Here is a 17,641-nt window from a genome sequence, read left to right as displayed (position 1 = left end):
GTTATTTTTTATTATTGTTTAAGATTATTTTTATGTTGATGCACCAAATGTAATGAAAAATAGAAACAAATTAACGTATATAACCTTAAAGATATATTTGTTTCTCGAAGAGTCCCCTCCCTCCCCTAAAATAACAAGGTCAGGCATAAAGGGAATGTTTGAGGGAACATGGATGCATTTATATTTATGAAAAATGAACAATATAGCGCATGTCAAGCAAAATTATTTAAATATACATTTAATATTTGTCAAATCCTTCCAATGTGAATGATCTTGGACTCCCAATAAAATGTATCTTTTTATTCTTTCATTGGTTTGTCCTTGAGGATTCTACATGTATACATTACTATAAAATCATACACTGATTAATAGGGAATTGTTTTTACTAAAATTAAGATGACCTTAGTTTAATAGAGCTCTGTGAACAAGCGCTCAGGAGAAATGATTGTCTTGAACGCAATGTGTGTCGGTTCGATTAAGGATCGTTCTCAGAGAAAAAAATATAAATATTGCAGAACCAGAAGTGTCCGCAGTCGTGGACACAAGCCGTGATTGATGCTGGTAGCAGATAGACCATGATTTGATGCTAGAGGCAGATAAATCAAATTATCTCTTCTTTAACATTCATATAAACAATTTAAGTTAACTTGCCAAAAAATGTGGCCTCAGTGACAATTTTAACGATAATAGAAAAATGCGCTGATTTGATCTTAACACCTAATAATACTATATTTTAAGAAGAGTTTATTTTATATGCGTCTTAGATGCATTCATAATTGATATTTTTTATAATAATTGTACATTTAAAATTAGTATCATTTTAAAGGAAAAATTAGCAATTTGCTTGTTAATTAATTACAAGGGATTACTCATTCTGTATTTATTTATGAGCGAAGAATCCAAAATTGATCTCAGTGTTTCTCTCAGTCATTTGAATTCTGAAATATCTGGGATTATTACAGCTCAGAGTCACTTTTTACCATAAAAACCATCCACAAATTAAAAGTTGGATAAATAAATCTTATGTAAAACTGTATTTGATATATCTCCGTTTTGAGGCTAAAAATGATGCAAAACGACATTTTTCTTTGTCTCTGACTCTAATCTCATTCACTATACTGATTTCTCTTATCATCAAGGTCTGGGACATCGTCAATCATTCTCTCTTTGCTCAAGAATACATACATTTCTTCAGATCTTCTACAAAATCACAGTAGACTTCCATAATAAGATCGAAGGAGTTCCATAAAAGTACTTCCATTGGAATATCTGAATGTCAATGCAATTATCAATTCCAGTGGGGAGTCCTCCTCTTAACAGCGTACAAGGGGTGTATGAAAAGTTTTCGATGTAACGAAGATACGAAATATTTTTTCGGAATTTTTATTTTTCAAACTAGTCACCTTGTATCTCTACACACTTCTCCCAACGATGCTCCCATCCCTGGAACATATCCAAATAATACTTGGCGCTTTTATATGGAAAATAATTGTTCAATATACGCTTTTTGTTTTTGGCTCAATTACTCCGAGTTGGATTGACGTAGACACGTCAAATTTTAGCAAACAAGCCTTTATATGTCTGCTATTTATTGAATCTATTCAAAAAGCTACACTTACAAAAGCAAATATTTAATGACAGCTTGATACTCGAACGGTCTATTTTCACAAAAACACACACATCTACACACACATTCAAACGACTATTGCAAAACAACTTTGCGTACAAAATGGCTGAAACTTTGGTAAGTAACGGTCAACATATGCTAGATAGACTTAACTAGCTTTTCTTTACGAGTATTGTCATATTCACGTTTAGGCCGGAAACTTTGTAGACTACCCTCGTAATTACTTGTCACCAGATTGAAATAATTCTCCCATAGAGATCTAGGATTCGCAAATATATGAATTAATTACTGATAAATGGTAAATTTTTTTCATAAAAGCAAATTATAAGTATTTTTTTATATATTAAAGACAATAGTTGACAGCTTAGCAAGAGCTAATTCGAATTCAACCAAAAGAAGAAGGAACATGGACAGCTCACAACAAAATACTCTATATATTTATATTTTTTAGTGATTTGGTCATCTCTTCGTTTTTATACTTTGTTTCTTCCACGGATGCGGAGTCCAAGTTGGTGACTATTTTGGTGGAGTTGGGTTCAGGAGTTGGAAAAATGGTAGGGACTCCGGCCCAATAAATTATTATAATTTATGTAAATAAAACTTATTTATAGCCTAATGCTTAGATTGAGTGTTTGTAAAGGGTTTTTCTAAATGGTTATGTATAATAGATATAAAGTACTATAAATTTATTAAACTTGAAAGTTAACTCATTAATTAGTTTACTTAACAAATTTCCAACGTGCTTTTTTGTCTATAAAATGACAATTTCCAAACATTTTTAAACTCTAAATTATTATGTTGGCTAAAGCATAGCCACTAGACACGCCAGTTCATTTCATAGTCTTGTGAATAGTCAATTTCATCAGAGTAAAGAGTAACGTTGTACTACAAAGTTGTTTGAATTATCGTTCTTTGGTTACGAGTACATAAATTATGCTCAGAACTTGTGAATGTATTAACAATAGATAAATTTTGATCCATTTCATTATTTTATTTTTTTTCAGCTTGTTAAATATCTTATTTACCAAATATTTTCTCTATACATAGTCCAATTATTTATTTCATATAACTAATAATTACCTATATCTATAAATTAAATCTATAGTCTCTAGACTGAAATGACTACATAACACATATATTTTATTGATAAGTTGTGTGTTGGAGTCGGACTTTTGCCCTGGTTTCTTCTCATCAGTGTTCTGTAAGTTGAAAACTATTTGAATCCGAATTGCATCATGGGTTAAACCGCCTTGAACAATTCCCAAAATAAGTAGGTAAAATAAAAATTGTGAAGAAGAATAGGTTAAAGGAAATGGTGAATGACACATAAAAAGGCAATGACTTTGAAGGAGACCAGAAGTAAAAAAAAAAAAAAAAAACTCGACATCGAACAACAAAATACCGTGTCAATTTGTAAGTTCGTGAGGTAACGCGATGTCATGGGCATGTCCTTGAGTGTACATATATAATCCCGTATGTATTATACAACGTCTCTCTCAAGGATCGTGTATGTCGTCAGAAAGAAATATCTCAAATCCCATTCTTTCCAAGGGATGGATCCAAATATTTTGAGCCCGAAATATTGCAGACTTTTGATGCCAAGGCTGGTGAAAGTTCTGAAGAACAACCTTAGTTTATTAGATCAAACCAGGGCCGTTACTATGCAAATGCAAAGAGGTAACCTCCTGACTTCAATTCTTATTTTTGAAGGTATTTCCATGTGGGGAAAAGAAGTCATGACCCCAGAGTTCAAACCCCAAAAGACAATAATATAAATACATATTAAGGGGGCTCTAAATTTATATAAGTACAAAAATCACTGTTTCTATTATCCTTAACTCAGTCAGTTCTACGTGAGAAAGCTGTTTCAAATTTAAGCGATATTTGGGGGCTCTTAAGCTTTTGACTAAAATGATAAGTTAATCAACATTTGCCGAGTTCGTTTTTATTATTTTTAACCAGAAATGAAAAGTAGAATAAATTAAAATTTGACCGCTACCCTGAAAAGAAAAGTGAGCCAACTAATGGTCCATTTTGTAGAAAAGGTACATTTTGATACTAGCAATATTATGCGTTTAGATATTGCGAAACGAGCGTTTACCGTCGAAGGTAAATATTGCTAAAAAATAGTTATACATAGTATTCTATCACCGTGAGTGGTCCATTGAAACCTAAACACTTACTAATTCAATAATTTATGAAGGCTAAGTGATTAAAATTAATACATGGTTCGATATGTTAAAGCATAAGAAATTAATTACAAAACAAAATAAATCTGAGCTTTTTAGCTTATATACAAGTCGAGAAAATGAGATTTGAACGTGATGGACGAATTTCTATTCGCTCACTCCAAGCAGTTGGGAGTCTCCCAGACCACAGTCTACGCCATCAGTAAGTCCAAAACTTTCAAAAAGGTCAAAGACTCATTTGAATGAGTCTTTTGAGCTCTTTTGAACACTTTTTTGACACTTTTGACCCCCCTACAGCCTGGATGCCAACCCCCTCGACATGCACCTAAAAGGTGTAGTGTTCGTCATACAAAACCCGAGGCCCTAATCTGTATTTTATTTTTTATTATTTAGTTGCAAATAAAATTTTAGAGAAATATTGGTAGGCTTTTAAATTTTGTGTGCCCGAAATGTACTCGCATATTTATGTTAAAGATTCAACACCATCCAGATTCAAAAATAAATTTTAATCCTTCCTATCTTTAAACTTAGGTTATATTCTCAGAGGTGAGACAAATCCAAGGTAAACACTGGCTTTTAAGGGCCACCTTAATGAATATTTATAATATTCTTAAACAATGGTGTTACTTTTAATAGAAGCGGAAGAAGGTCCCTTCTTCAACGACTATATTGCCTATCACAAGCAATGTTCAAATACACTAATAAAACTTCAAAAGTCTACGTAGAGTGTCTTGAAAAAATCAAAAATATTTTATTGCAAGATAACGATTTGTATTTATTAAGGAATATTCTAAGTTTATTTACTCCTGTTAAGACGTACAAGGACATCCCCTCTTCATAATTTGGCTGATTACAGATAATCAAACATGTCTAGAAATTTACATTCACACACTCCGAGCATTTGGGATTCTCCAGGACCACTGTCTAAGCCGTCAGTAAGTCTTAAACATTGGAGAGAAATAAAGGTTCCACCAAAAAGGCCAATCTAGACCCAGAAGAGTTAAAGAAAACAGCAGGTCAATCACTTCTTATTTCATGAGGGGCCATGCAAGAGATCTATGGGTTTCACACAAGACGTTCGAAAGAATTATCAATTTAAGTAGGTCGAAAAAGTCCTGTGGAAAGGCCACTTTTGACACCAGCAATGAAAGAACCCCATCTCTTCCCTTACAAGAATCTTTTGAATGAGTCTTTTGAGTTCTTTTGAGCTATATTTTCACACCCCTTACCACAGGCATGGTGACAACCCCTTCGACTGCACCTGTGGTTGGTGTGTCTCTTGTCCAAACACTGAAGCCTTCAAAGTCACTGTCAGCCAGCATTGGGACCCCATGACATAGGACTATATCTGCAGAGGGTATCATGACTTCCACCACATCCTGGAAGCCATTATTGTCACTAAGGACGACCACATTAGTGATATAGAGAGCTCAGACACACAAAGTTTAAAATTCAAAATGCTGAGATTTTAATGGACCCTGGTTCATCACGTCATTTAAAATCAATCTTAATTGGCTGTTATTAGTCTTTTATTCTTGAGGAGAGAACATATGTATATATATAATGTGTAGCTTCGTGTGAGTGTACACATGAGAATAGGTGCACAACACTGATAATTTTTTTGGATATATCGTTTTAACTGTATTCATAATGCAAAATTTGTCCGCTTCTTGTCCCCTAATAACACTGGACAATGTCATAAACTACCACTAGAGTAAAATCATGTTCAAATAATAAAAATTATATATTATCAAAATGCAATTTATGCCTAAAAATCATTTCTTTTTTTTAAAATAGTCATTTTTTCCAATTTATTGCGGCAAACATTAGCTATTAGTTCTTACCTTCCCTTACTTAAATGTGAGTCATAGCTTAACACAAAACTTAGAATAAATACCTGTATAAACTTGTTACCAAATATCATTTGCATTAAATTGGGAATCCTTTTCTATTTATAACTCAAGTAAATGCAGTCGTTTCTACTTTGTCTATCTTTTCACTTTTTAATAGATTTGATAAAAAATGTCATTCAGATTTTTTTTTGTCAATCAATTTGATCACTTTTTTCAATAAATGCATATAATAAAATGAGTTTTTACGGTTATCTAGACGTTCCTACCTGTTGATTGATTTTTGTTAAGTCGTTCCTATAAATGTTTATATGATTTAACCCTTCATAACTTCTTTTGTTCAATTAAATGGACTTCAAATGTCAAGAAAAGGCTCTGCAAATTGAGAAACAAGACAAATCAAAGCTAACATAGTCATACATACCGGGTGAAAAATAAAAATGTCCACAGTTTGCAACGTATTCTTCAATACTTTTTTTCTTATAATACATACATGTTAGAAAGATATAGTAACTAGGGCGGGGACGGTACACTAAGCCCACGGTTCGGTACAAACTGAAGTACATCCTTCCTTCAGAGTACGCGGTTCAGTGCGTTTTAATAGTATTTTTTTTTAATTAATGTAGTTTTTAAAGTTTCATCGATTTTTCATTAAATAATCATTTCTTTTCAGTGGAAATAAATTATTTCTATGTATACTTAATTTCTCTAAGAAAGCAAAGCTTGATATGAGACATCCACAGGTTATATACTAATATTATTCATGAATCTATAATAAAAAAATTTGCAAAAAGTTTCCCTTTTCTAACATTTTCGTGTAATACACAAGACTGATTAGCAGTCAAAAAATCCCCATGTAGTGACAAGTTATCGTGAAGCTAACTTGGAAACATTGGGGAATTTATTAAAAAGAAATTATCTATTATATAAAAAGATGCTTATGGATTAAAATCTTACCTTACCAACTAAATCTATTAATTTAAAGAATAATAACAAAAATTATATCCTATCAAAATATTTAAAATGTGATAATATATACAAACGTATCAACCCGAGTCTAAAAACGTACCCTATCAGCCCTACATATAACATATATAAATACTAAACTATCGACAATACTGTTAGCTGTTTTTCTATTCAAGTATGTTCCCATCGGCTGCAGGGCCTATATAATTTGTTACCTTTTTATAAAGAAAATAGATCCTTAAAATAATTTTCCCCCTCGATTCAATCATCCAAGTGTTTTAAAGATTATTTTTATACAAGTCTATATCAAGAGGAAAGCGGAACCACATTGTGTCGGGTTTTACAAGTATCTTATCTAAAGTTAGGAACAATTTGAACTATTAAGGCTACATTTTTACTGATTACTCATGCCGAAACAATAAATAACCTAGTGGTATTACTATAAGTACATAATTATTAGTTACTATTAATCTAACATTGGGCTTCTAGTCACCTTTATTGTATTCTTGCTACCTCGAAAAGAAACCGAAAAAGGTCCAAAATTAGTGAATGGTTAGCCAATTATTTCAAACATTGAATTATTATTAAATAATTATAGTTCTTAATTAGACTTTTTTTCCTCTCTCTTTCTAAGCTTCTTTATCTTTGCTCCCGTATTTCTATATTCTTTTCCAATCTTCTAAGCTATGGCATGCAAATAAATAGACTTTTATTCTACGATAAATTCAAAAATGAGCTTTATCCATGAAATATTGTGGTAGCATTCTCTTAAATTGACAGCGTTTTTGAAGAGGTTCTTTTTTTTTATAATTAAAGTTCCGACTTTCAACTATTAAATGAACCCGAACATATTCATCATCTAGTCAATTTTTAGTTTGTATATGTATACCTATATATATAGTCAGTAATGCTCAAAATTAACGGCGGCAAAAAAATTGACTGCAAAATTATCTGGAACCTTTTTTTTATATCAAAATAAAAAATATTAAAATTGTTGAGGAGTCAAAGTTACAGGGAGGGAATTGTCGACATTAATGGGCAAGCTTGTGCCCTCATTGGTCTAACGGTTCCGTTTATCGAACCGCTAGAATTGGAACTGACAGAGTCGAACCAGGATCGGAACCGAGACCGCAATATATTCCCTATCGGTCTTGCTTCTTGTGCATATATTCTTATAAAATAAATTAGCTTTAATTAATCCTCAATTCTCCATCTCCCTACACCCATCCCCCTTGTCTCCCTCACGGCCCCCACCTTGACAACCGTTGTCTTAAGCAACCTTAGTTTTCAGGATCCCTGCTAGGGGCACTATGCACTATGTGTAGAAGGCGGCTACGTCTCGGTTTGTATCTAAAACCATTTCTTGTCCCTGAATTTTCTAGTAAAGCCCCTTGTTTTAAGCGCCTGTTACCAAACTGAGCCTGTATAAAAAAGAAACGAGGCTGAATACCGGAAATGAGGCCAATAAAGTAGAACCAAGACGGAGAATGTTGAAATGATAGGACTGAGACGAGGACTGATAGAACCGCGTAACCGGGTTCAACCTTGTTAATCGGTAAAGGTAGTTGCGTGTCTATCCAAATGTTAAGGTAGCTATGGCCACTTTAATGGCCTTCTTAGCTGAATAAATAAAAAAATGCTTACATAAAATTAGTCTTTTTTAGATACAATGTAATTTATAATTTGATCAAATCAGTCACTTACAACCTCAGAATTTGTGATTGTATAAGAGTATAAATCTTAGTTTCCACCCTGTACATATATAGTTAATAATTCTCAAAGGTATATAGTATGTATAGTGTTATATATTTCATATAATCAAAATAAACCTTTGTACTAAACACACACACACAAAATCAAAAAAAAAAAAATATATGTATATATAACAGGTAACATGTACAAGGATTGAATAGCCCAAATAGAATATATTCATAGATATATCCACTTAAAAGAAGTTATTATTGTATACATGCAGAGGCAATGAAGAAGGAGTAACTGGATAATAGATACACCCAGCGGTGGTTTTAGTAGTTTGAGGGGACTTTATGACATTTAATTTAAGGCCATAAATTAGAATTATAATGAATTTGTTGTATGTATATATTTATTTCATCAGGTTGAATGATTGGGAGGGGCGATTAGCGTGAGGGTTAATAAATCCGTAGGATTATTCTGAAAAACCACCCCCGCCACTACCACCAATGAGTGTAGCTCCTTGAGGAATGGAAAAGGCTGGCTCAGCACCTGAAAGGCTATTGGAGAGTGCATCATTATCTTGAATGGGGATAGAGGACTTTCGTTCTTCAATTCCACCGCCTCCGTTGTTATTATTATTATTGTTACGTCGTCGTACCCCGGTTCGTTTCAGATGTTTAGCCTTTGCAACAGCCTCTTTTCCAATGTGTGGTACAGAAGCGGGCGTTGTGGCTGGAATATCACAATCAGCAGTTGGGGGAGAGATACATCTCTTGCGTATTTTGTCAAAGACTAACATGGCAGGGCATCTTTGAAGACGAGGATAGCCTCCTTGGCAAGCCCAGTAGCGGTTGCAAGACTTTCCAAGTGGCACATTACCGTTGGCGTCATCTTTGCATAAGGCTATAAATATATATATATATATAGGTTAAGGTGCTAAGTAAATCACTTTAAGTACAAAAAAATTGACGGGTCAATTGTGTGTTTTTCTTTGTTTTTTGATAAAAAAATGCAACTCACAATGTTTGAACAATTTCAATGAATATAGCTCATAGGCTCAAAGTTTTAAAATTTTACAAAATATTTTTTGCATTTTGAAAAAAAAACATGGTTTTGTTTTAATCCCCTCCGTATACTAGACATACCAGCTAGTCAGTAAAATTAAGAAAATTAGTCAAGTTAAACTTCTATCAAAAGTTTTTATATCTTTGTATGATAAATCATTTTTTACGTGTTTAAAAGAACGATATAAAAAATCTCCAAATACTTTTTTTATATTAACAAAAAAATAGTTTCAACTATGGTCACCTTTTATTTTTTAAAGGAAAAATCCCTATATAGCCAAGTTTTATCAAATAAGTCAAAAAATGGTGTCTCCTTTAATAATTATTCGCATACCTATATAATAAATATGCAAATAAATATCAAACGAGTTTTATGAGATAGATAAAAAGACAAGATGGAGGAGTCACTCACGATGTTTTTGACATCCTACAACGTTTTGTGGCCAATCACAGGCATGGGTTTCTTCATTGTACAAAAGTCCACCAACACAGAATTGCTCAGTGGCAGTTCCGTTCCAACATGTCCAGTAGCGAGTGCAGGATGTTTCATGACCGAAAATTCCGTATAACCAGTCGCAATGCTCAGTGCTGATTGGAGGATCTGCATCAATTTGAGGAATGACGATGATAAAAACCAAAATAAAATAGAAAATGGAGAAGAGGAAGAGGGGGAAAAGAAAAGAAAAAAAAATGAATTAGAAAATGAAACCGCAAGATTTCACTTTTCTTGATAGTTTTTATGTGTCTGATATAATTAAATATATAAGAAAAGAAAAGAAAATTTAAGTGGAGGCGGTAATTGGACAAAGACTTACTCGCCAAGTCTTTGTCTCTGCAAAGACTTGGATTTCTCCAAGGATAATCGCATCCATCTGCAATGCCACGATTTCTTCCCACCCAAACAAGTCCATTAGGACAGTCATAGAGCTCTGCCTGGCCGTCTAGACACTCCCAATATCGATCACAATAGTCTACATCAGACACAATCAAGTTCTTTGCCTGACAGGGATCCTGCTGCTGAATTACTCTTTCGGAGAGGATCGCTAAGGGAGGGAAAAGAGAGAGAAAAATAAACAAAAAATGACTCACTATTCATTTCTTTTCCACGACAATTCACACTATGAGGATAGTCACAAACGTCAATAAGTCCGAAACGGTCAGATCCAGCATAAGAAAGTCCATTGGGACAAGAGCGAAGGATGGATCCGTCGTTCTCACACTCTGTCGTAAGGTAATATTTGTCACAGTACTTTTCGTGTGGGATTGTACGACGTACTGAAGAACAGTGAGGACGTCGTTTTAGACTATTAGAGTTTGAAGGCTCTTCCTTGCGAGGAAGAGTGTCTGGCTCAATATATGAAGAGCCCTTCTCTTCCTCAATGTCATAAATATAGTCATATTCCTCACTCTTCTTGTCATTAAGAGTTAGGGTAGAGCGTTCTTGTAGATAGTCGGGCGGTGAGTTGTCTTGTTGTCTTAGGAAAGGTCGTTCATAGTCGTTTTGTCCGAACACTTTAGAGGAATTTGTATGTAAAGTCGTGAATCTTTTTTATTTTTTAACACAAGGAATAAATGCAATTTAAATGATGTGTTCTTACCCGGAACAGACAGCTGAAGGATCACCAGGAGGAGGCAATGGTGAGTTTGCATGGTTCAACAAGGGAGTATTTCGTTATTGACAACCTAGAAGTTTAGGAGATGATAACGTGAGTGAAAGTTATCATTAACAGTCAAGATATATATATTACCACAAAGGTCAATGCTTGAAGTACGGCACTTTTATATCAAGGAAGGGAAAGCGTAAGATATTGTATTAGTAGAAGGGGCCTCAATATTAAAGCAATGTGATTTTTTTGTTTATTTTTTTAAATAAAAGTATTCGTTACTTATTAAATAGTGTCTTTTTTTTCTTCTTTTTTCTCACTCAACTCCAGGCAGTAAGCGACTAACATCTATTGATTCAAAATCATGCACCACTTTACAAAAAATAAGAATAAAAAGAATAAATGCCATCCATCCTGCACTCACGCACTCCCTCCCTTACCACACCAACAGCGGTTCCATTTCGCACACGCACAACATCATCCCTCTCTCCTTCCTTCCTTAACCATCATCGAATTACCAGAGACGTTTGCAGGAAGGATCCAGTACAACTTTTTCTAAAAATCGTCGTCGTCAACGTTGTAGAACGATGATAGAAAACACTTTTTCACAAAAAAACTTTGTAACTTTTCCCGAGAGAAATTTGTTTTTATGTATAAAGGGGGAACTTTATCTTGAACTCGACTATGTCTGATCGTCATATTGTAGATATGTGGTCCGTCAACATAAAATAATCTTTAAGAAAATGAATATCCCAAATTATTAATCTATATGCAACGTATGGCTGAATTATGGGCTTATTATTCAAATGATGAATTAAGATGGCCCATGATTTTAGCTTTATTTTACAACCTTTATTTGATTTGTGAGACTTATATTGGACCAAATATGGTATTTTTCAAATACAATCTCTCAATTTCAATTTCTTGTTCTCCCTCCCCAAAAAAAAAATGGATTTTTTACTTTTTACTTGAAAATTAAACATTTGAAAGTTTATTTTGGAAATTTGTTTCTAAAAAATTTTATTTTTTGTAACAGTGGTGGATTTTTGATTTCTTTTTTTAAAAAATTTAATTTTTGAGACTAGCTTAAATTTCTTTTTAAAAATCCAAAAAAATTTTATACTTGAAATTTTTTTCTTTACAGATGTGGATTTTTTAAATTTATTTGTAAAAAATTTAATCTTTTAGGGTAGCAATAGATTTTTGATTTTCTTTTTTTGAAAATATTTAATATTCGAAATTTTTTTCCCAAAAATTTAATTTTCGAGTTAATTTTCGAAAAAAAAAATTTTTTTTTAGAAAATAGCAGTTAATTTTTCCAAAGAGATTAATTTTCCATTCCCCCCCAAAAAAAATGCCCCCTTCTCTCCCCCTTCCCAAAAAAATCTGATCCTGCGGACGCCCCTGTTTATATACAAGGTGTAGTTCATATAAGCAAATTGTCCATGATGTAACTTTTACTCATTACTACGCTTTATTTAATTTACTACATCTGTCATTTTAATTGTACCAAACTATAAATAGATGCTATCATAACCATTTAGTCCATTACAATCACCCTTTAATTATGTTTTAACGAGTAATATTACTGTAGTCATTTGTATTATAGTATCTATGAAAATTAGAAATTTTCATCAAATTAGTAAAAAAGGAAATCATTATTATATGAACCATCCATCTGTGGAGGCGTCTTTTATTATGGAACGCAACTTTTCCTCCAAAAAGCAATCAAATACATAAGACAAGCCTCATATCAGTTGGTAATTTATCAAGATACGTCCTAACATTTTTTGTCATCCAACCTTTCATTCAAAAAGAACCCCAAAAGAGACCGCAAATCATCTGGTAGTTAGCGCAATAAGTCAATCACACCAAATGATATTTATGCAAAGGGTGATTCAAAACGAGCAGTTTTTTCCAGTAGGGATTTTTTGACTGGCGTGCGCGAGTTCTGTCAAATTCATACGTCATTTGTACTCAGTATTGTTTTACAATTCTTCATGGAAAGATATACGCCACAAGAACGTGTACAAATGTTCAATTGTACTATGAAAATCAGCGTTCTGTGAAAGAAGTTTTTTGCAAAATTCGCCCAACTTATGGTCCACATAATCAACCTTCAGAATCCAAAATTCGCAGAATAATCGAAAAACTTGATGGGGGCAGCAACTTGCTTGGATGTTCCGTCGTCTAGTAGGCCACGTACAGCTCGCAGCATAGAAAATATTGCGGCCGGAGCCGAGAGTGTAACCGAAGATCGTGAAAAATCGATTCCCACCGCTCTCAACAACATGGTTTGTCGTATACAACAGCCCGACGCTTTTTGAAGAAAGATTTAGGCTTAAAGGCATACAAAATACAGCTCGTGAAAGAATTGAAGCCGCTGAACCTTCGTTTGCGTCGTGTATTCAGTGGATGGGCTCTTGAACGTATCCAAGAAAATCCGTTTTTTCCGCGCCAAATTTTGTTCAGTGATCATGCCCATTTCTGGCTCAATGGCTACGTAAATAAGCGAAATTGCCGTATTTGGGGCATAGAGCAACCCCAATTGTATCAAGAGCATCCATTGAAAACAATAGTTTTCATCGAAAATTGGGGCGAAAGAATGTACCATTTAAAAGGCCAGTTGCGGCCAACATATGAAGGGGATTATTTTCTAGAAATAATTGTAAAGGATTGTTTTTTCTGTTCATAATAAAGTTTTGACCATAATATAATATTTTATGTGTTTTATTTCTACAATCCAAAAACCACTCGCATTGAATCACCCTTTGCTTCCAGTCCATCATTAGTCCTATTAATATTACAATCCTTCATAATATTTTATTGGATACCGTATGTATTTAGGTTTTAGCGAGGTAATACCGTGAGAGCCGTAGGAACTAGAGGTATAATCTAACTTCAGAACACTGAACGACAGCGGACAATGCTTATGTTTGTAAAGAAAACGCTGTGTAAAATATAGATGATTTTTACTTAAACTTTTTTGATATTCATATTAAGGAAAATTAGTCAAGAATCGGTTCTCAAATTGGAACCAATTTATAAAAAGGACTTAAATCTTACAATCTATTATAAATATACCAATCTATTGCCTTGTTATTTTATATCTCAGACTCTAAAATGTAATCAAAATTAATGTCATTGTATCTTTTCACAATCTTTTATTAACCTGGAAATATTGTCTCTAATTATATCTTACTTTTACCTTTTAGCGATCAAAATATTATTAATAATTGTACATATATATATATATATATAACAAAGTCATAAGGATTTAATAATGTTGGGCACTTTGGGGCCTTAAACAAAGAAGTTTTATAACAATGGAAATTATTTCTTCATTAATAATGGATGAAGTAATAAGTTCTAACCGTTTATTTTATCAATGAAATTAATAAAGTTTGGATTATCTGATTCAGATGGTTCCAAACGATTTTCTGGCTAATTGCCTATTCCTGGGCAATTGAATAATTGATTTCCATTACTATTTTATCAAAATGTTCGATGTCTAAAAATCCACTGCTTGTAACAAAAAATTTAATTTTTACAAAAAAATGTTACCAAAATTTAATTTTTTGAAAAAAAAAAATTAAAAACCCATAGCTATTTACAGAAAATTAATATTTTTTAGCACAAAAACAAAAGCTAAATTTGAAATATTAATTTTTTTTGGAAAAAAATTCAAAAATCCACAGCTATTGACAGAAAGTTAAATTTTTAGGAAAAAACTTCAAAAATGAAATTAGATTTTTAAAAAAAACAATAAAAATCTACTGTTAGTCTCATAAAATTAATTTTTTTTTTTTAAATCAAATTTTTGAAAAAAAAAAATTAATTTTACTAGAAATTAATTTTTTTGGAAAAATATTTCAAAAGTAGATCTTGAAATATTTAATTTCTTCAAAATCTACAGCTATTTACAAGAAATGTCATTTTAAATATTAAATTTTATGGGAATACATTTCAAAGATTAAATTTTTTACCCTGTTACATTCTTTGCCCGACTGACGACCAAATTTTCCAGGAAAAAGAAAAAAAAAGTCCTTCATTTCTTGGGGGGAGGGGCAAGTGCCCGTCTAGTTCATCCCCTGCGGACGCCTCTTTCTATTCAATCCTTGCATTCTCTTACTCACAAGTATACTCCAAATTCTTTATTTGATTTTTGGGTGGTTGTACCTTCTATACGACATATGTAGGTATATTGTATCCACTTGAAGTAGAATGAAGAAGAAGTCCTTGAAAGAAGCAAGCAATTTACCACCTTTCAGCAACTGTATTGCCCAAAGATATCTTTTATTCCTCTTTTTCCTAATAATAATTTATTTTAAAGTTTCCGGAAGTAAAAGAAGGATCTCTTTCTTTCTCTCTCCGTCTCGAACCAGACGAAGCAGTAGCAAGAGTATAGATAGTAAATACAAAAAAGGGATCGTCATTCTCTCTCTCTCTCTCTCTCCCTACTAAATGGCGGTGACTTAAGGTTCACGACATCCACAAAAATGAAATTCTATTTAAGTAATTATAATAAAGAAGCTCTAATTGGATGTGTCTTATCTTGTCCTTGCGTCTCATTCTTCTTCGTAGGAAGAGTAGTTATATTTATTTTTAGATATGGATATCTTTTACGTACACATACCAATTCAATGTCTCACTTACGTCCCATTTTATTCGCTATCTTATTTCCATGGACTGACACGGCATTACCTCGCCAATACAAACCGTATATTTTCATTTTGTTGTAAGCTCTTCATTTTTTTTCTTTAGACCAGAGATTGATTGGTTGAATAACAGGGGCGAAACTTGGACTGTTAATTAGTGTTCATTTTCTCTTTAAGTTAGGAAGATTTAGTGACTATTTTTGACATTCTGGTTCAGCCATTTTTTGTGCATAGACAAACTATAATTAACATTTCGTGTCTACTCCTTATCATGAAGTTTTCAAGCTGGCCATAATGTTGAAGAACTCTTCAGGAAAGCAGGAAGTGGAGGCACGATTTAAAGAGGGACCCCGAGTTCTTGTCCAACTTGGAGGAGAAGATCAAGAAGGGACCCACCAAATCTATGAATGGCCTTGCCACCACCAAATTCTCCGTGGCTGCTAGGACCATGGGGAGGGCTGTGAAGGGAGACATTGGATTGGCTTTGGAAAAGGAAATTAACAAAACTCCATACCCAAATGTGGACTCACTATAGACAACCATAGTGGCTGCGTTGTAGAACTTGTCTGAAAAGTTTATCATCAACTCCTGAACGTCAAGTGTACACACCCTCAGGGTATGACCATCACCGATGTTGATGATTTTTGGTGAGCTGACTTTTCTATATAAAATAAGAGACTTAGTGGAATATTAGGGTTCTGTGACTCTCCTGGGACTTCTAAACTCTCTCAAATTTGGGCGTAAAGCTTTGGCCCAGAGATGTTCAGAAGGCTATAACTCCACTCGTTGTGGGTCGATTTAATAAAAAAAAACCGTCAAAAGATACATAAGAACACAAACGTTAAATTATATTCGGCTGCAAAACCAATTTTGTTTTAACTTTTGTTATAATTTTTTTTGAGAAGAAGCATTGATTTCTTCTCAAAAATATAAGATTTTCAATTTTTTTTCAAAATAGATTTATTTTTTTGTTTATAGTAGTAGATTTTTAAAAAAATCAAAAAAAAAAAAATTAATTTTTGAAATATTTTTCCTAAATTTTAATTCTTTTGTTTTTTTTTCCAAAAAATTTAATAAATTTTGAAATTTTCTCTTAGCAAACATAGTATTTGTAATTTATCTTGGAGCCTAAATAATTATTTTTTTATATAAAACATTGACTGTATTTGTGTAATATAATATTCTTCATACCAAACTTTTAAGTAAGTTATATTAATCTTACTTTTAACTTGGAGAGTGTGTTAAGGGTAAAAAGTAGTCTCAACAATAATAATTCCGAATTAATATAATACCAGATATTTTAGAATTCCATATGACTAAGTGAAAAACTGAGATCCGTTTTCGATTCTCTGCTCAAAGATATATGTATATTTTTGTTTTTTTGGCTTGAATTCATGAGTACAAAATGAGTGTTCCCCTGTGTAATCATTTTGTTGTTGGGGGTTTGACTGATTTACACATATATTTTAGACCTTATTTCTGTTTCTTTTCGAAAGAAAATTTACATTTTACAAAAAGTATTACATCAAAGCTCATAAGTGGACTTGTTGATGGGTTAGCATTAGTGTATATAATTTTTTCCCAGTTCAGCCTGGTTACAGTCCATGGTCTCCCTTGCATTAAATTCGCATTGGTTCCTCATATTGAATCATGCAACATTTCTTCTAAAAAGAAACAAAAAAAGGTCATTCTTAATTTAGTACTAATATAAATCCAAATAAGAATTAAACTCGGCAGAGAGCAAACCTCCTCATAAAATCAGGAAAAATTGATTTATATATCACAATTTATTCCGAAGTTAAGGTAAGGTTAAGTGTTTTAAAGTTCATTGTAACCTCCATATCTCAAAATATAATGGTCTCTTAGTTAGTACTGTGTCAGTCTTTATTTATTCGTTACAGTTTAGTCTAATCTTAGGACTCCACCTTAAGAATCTCAGTAACTGACTAAACAAAGAAGAAATAAAGTTGTAACGTTATAAATGATAT

At 32.7% G+C, this 17,641-nt stretch overlaps 1 protein-coding gene across 2 annotated transcripts; it reads right to left on the bottom strand.

The window, feature by feature from the left end:
- Positions 1–8,417: 8,417 nt before the first annotated feature.
- LOC121124109 (protein obstructor-E) lies at positions 8,418–11,386 on the bottom strand. 2 transcript variants are annotated; one of them, XM_040719219.2, is made up of 5 exons: positions 11,140–11,386; positions 10,990–11,074; positions 10,481–10,903; positions 9,804–9,992; positions 8,418–9,230 (listed from the first exon to the last, which is right to left on the bottom strand). In XM_040719219.2, the coding sequence occupies exons 2-5, from the start codon at positions 11,039–11,041 to the stop codon at positions 8,800–8,802; spliced, it is 1,095 nt and encodes a 364-aa protein (XP_040575153.1). In that variant the 5' UTR covers positions 11,042–11,074; positions 11,140–11,386; the 3' UTR covers positions 8,418–8,799. The 2 variants fall into 2 exon arrangements, with proteins under 2 accessions (XP_040575153.1, XP_040575154.1); XM_040719220.2 differs by lacking the exon at positions 10,481–10,903 and adding an exon at positions 10,207–10,434 and having other exon boundaries at positions 11,140–11,371.
- Positions 11,387–17,641: the final 6,255 nt, after the last annotated feature.

The sequence above is a fragment of the Lepeophtheirus salmonis genome, chromosome 9 (genome assembly GCF_016086655.4).
Source record: "Lepeophtheirus salmonis chromosome 9, UVic_Lsal_1.4, whole genome shotgun sequence".
In the NCBI taxonomy this organism is placed as follows: Eukaryota; Metazoa; Arthropoda; class Copepoda; order Siphonostomatoida; family Caligidae; genus Lepeophtheirus; species Lepeophtheirus salmonis.
The sequence above is the reverse complement of the archived record's forward strand: the minus strand, read 5'-3'. Positions and strand labels throughout refer to the sequence as shown.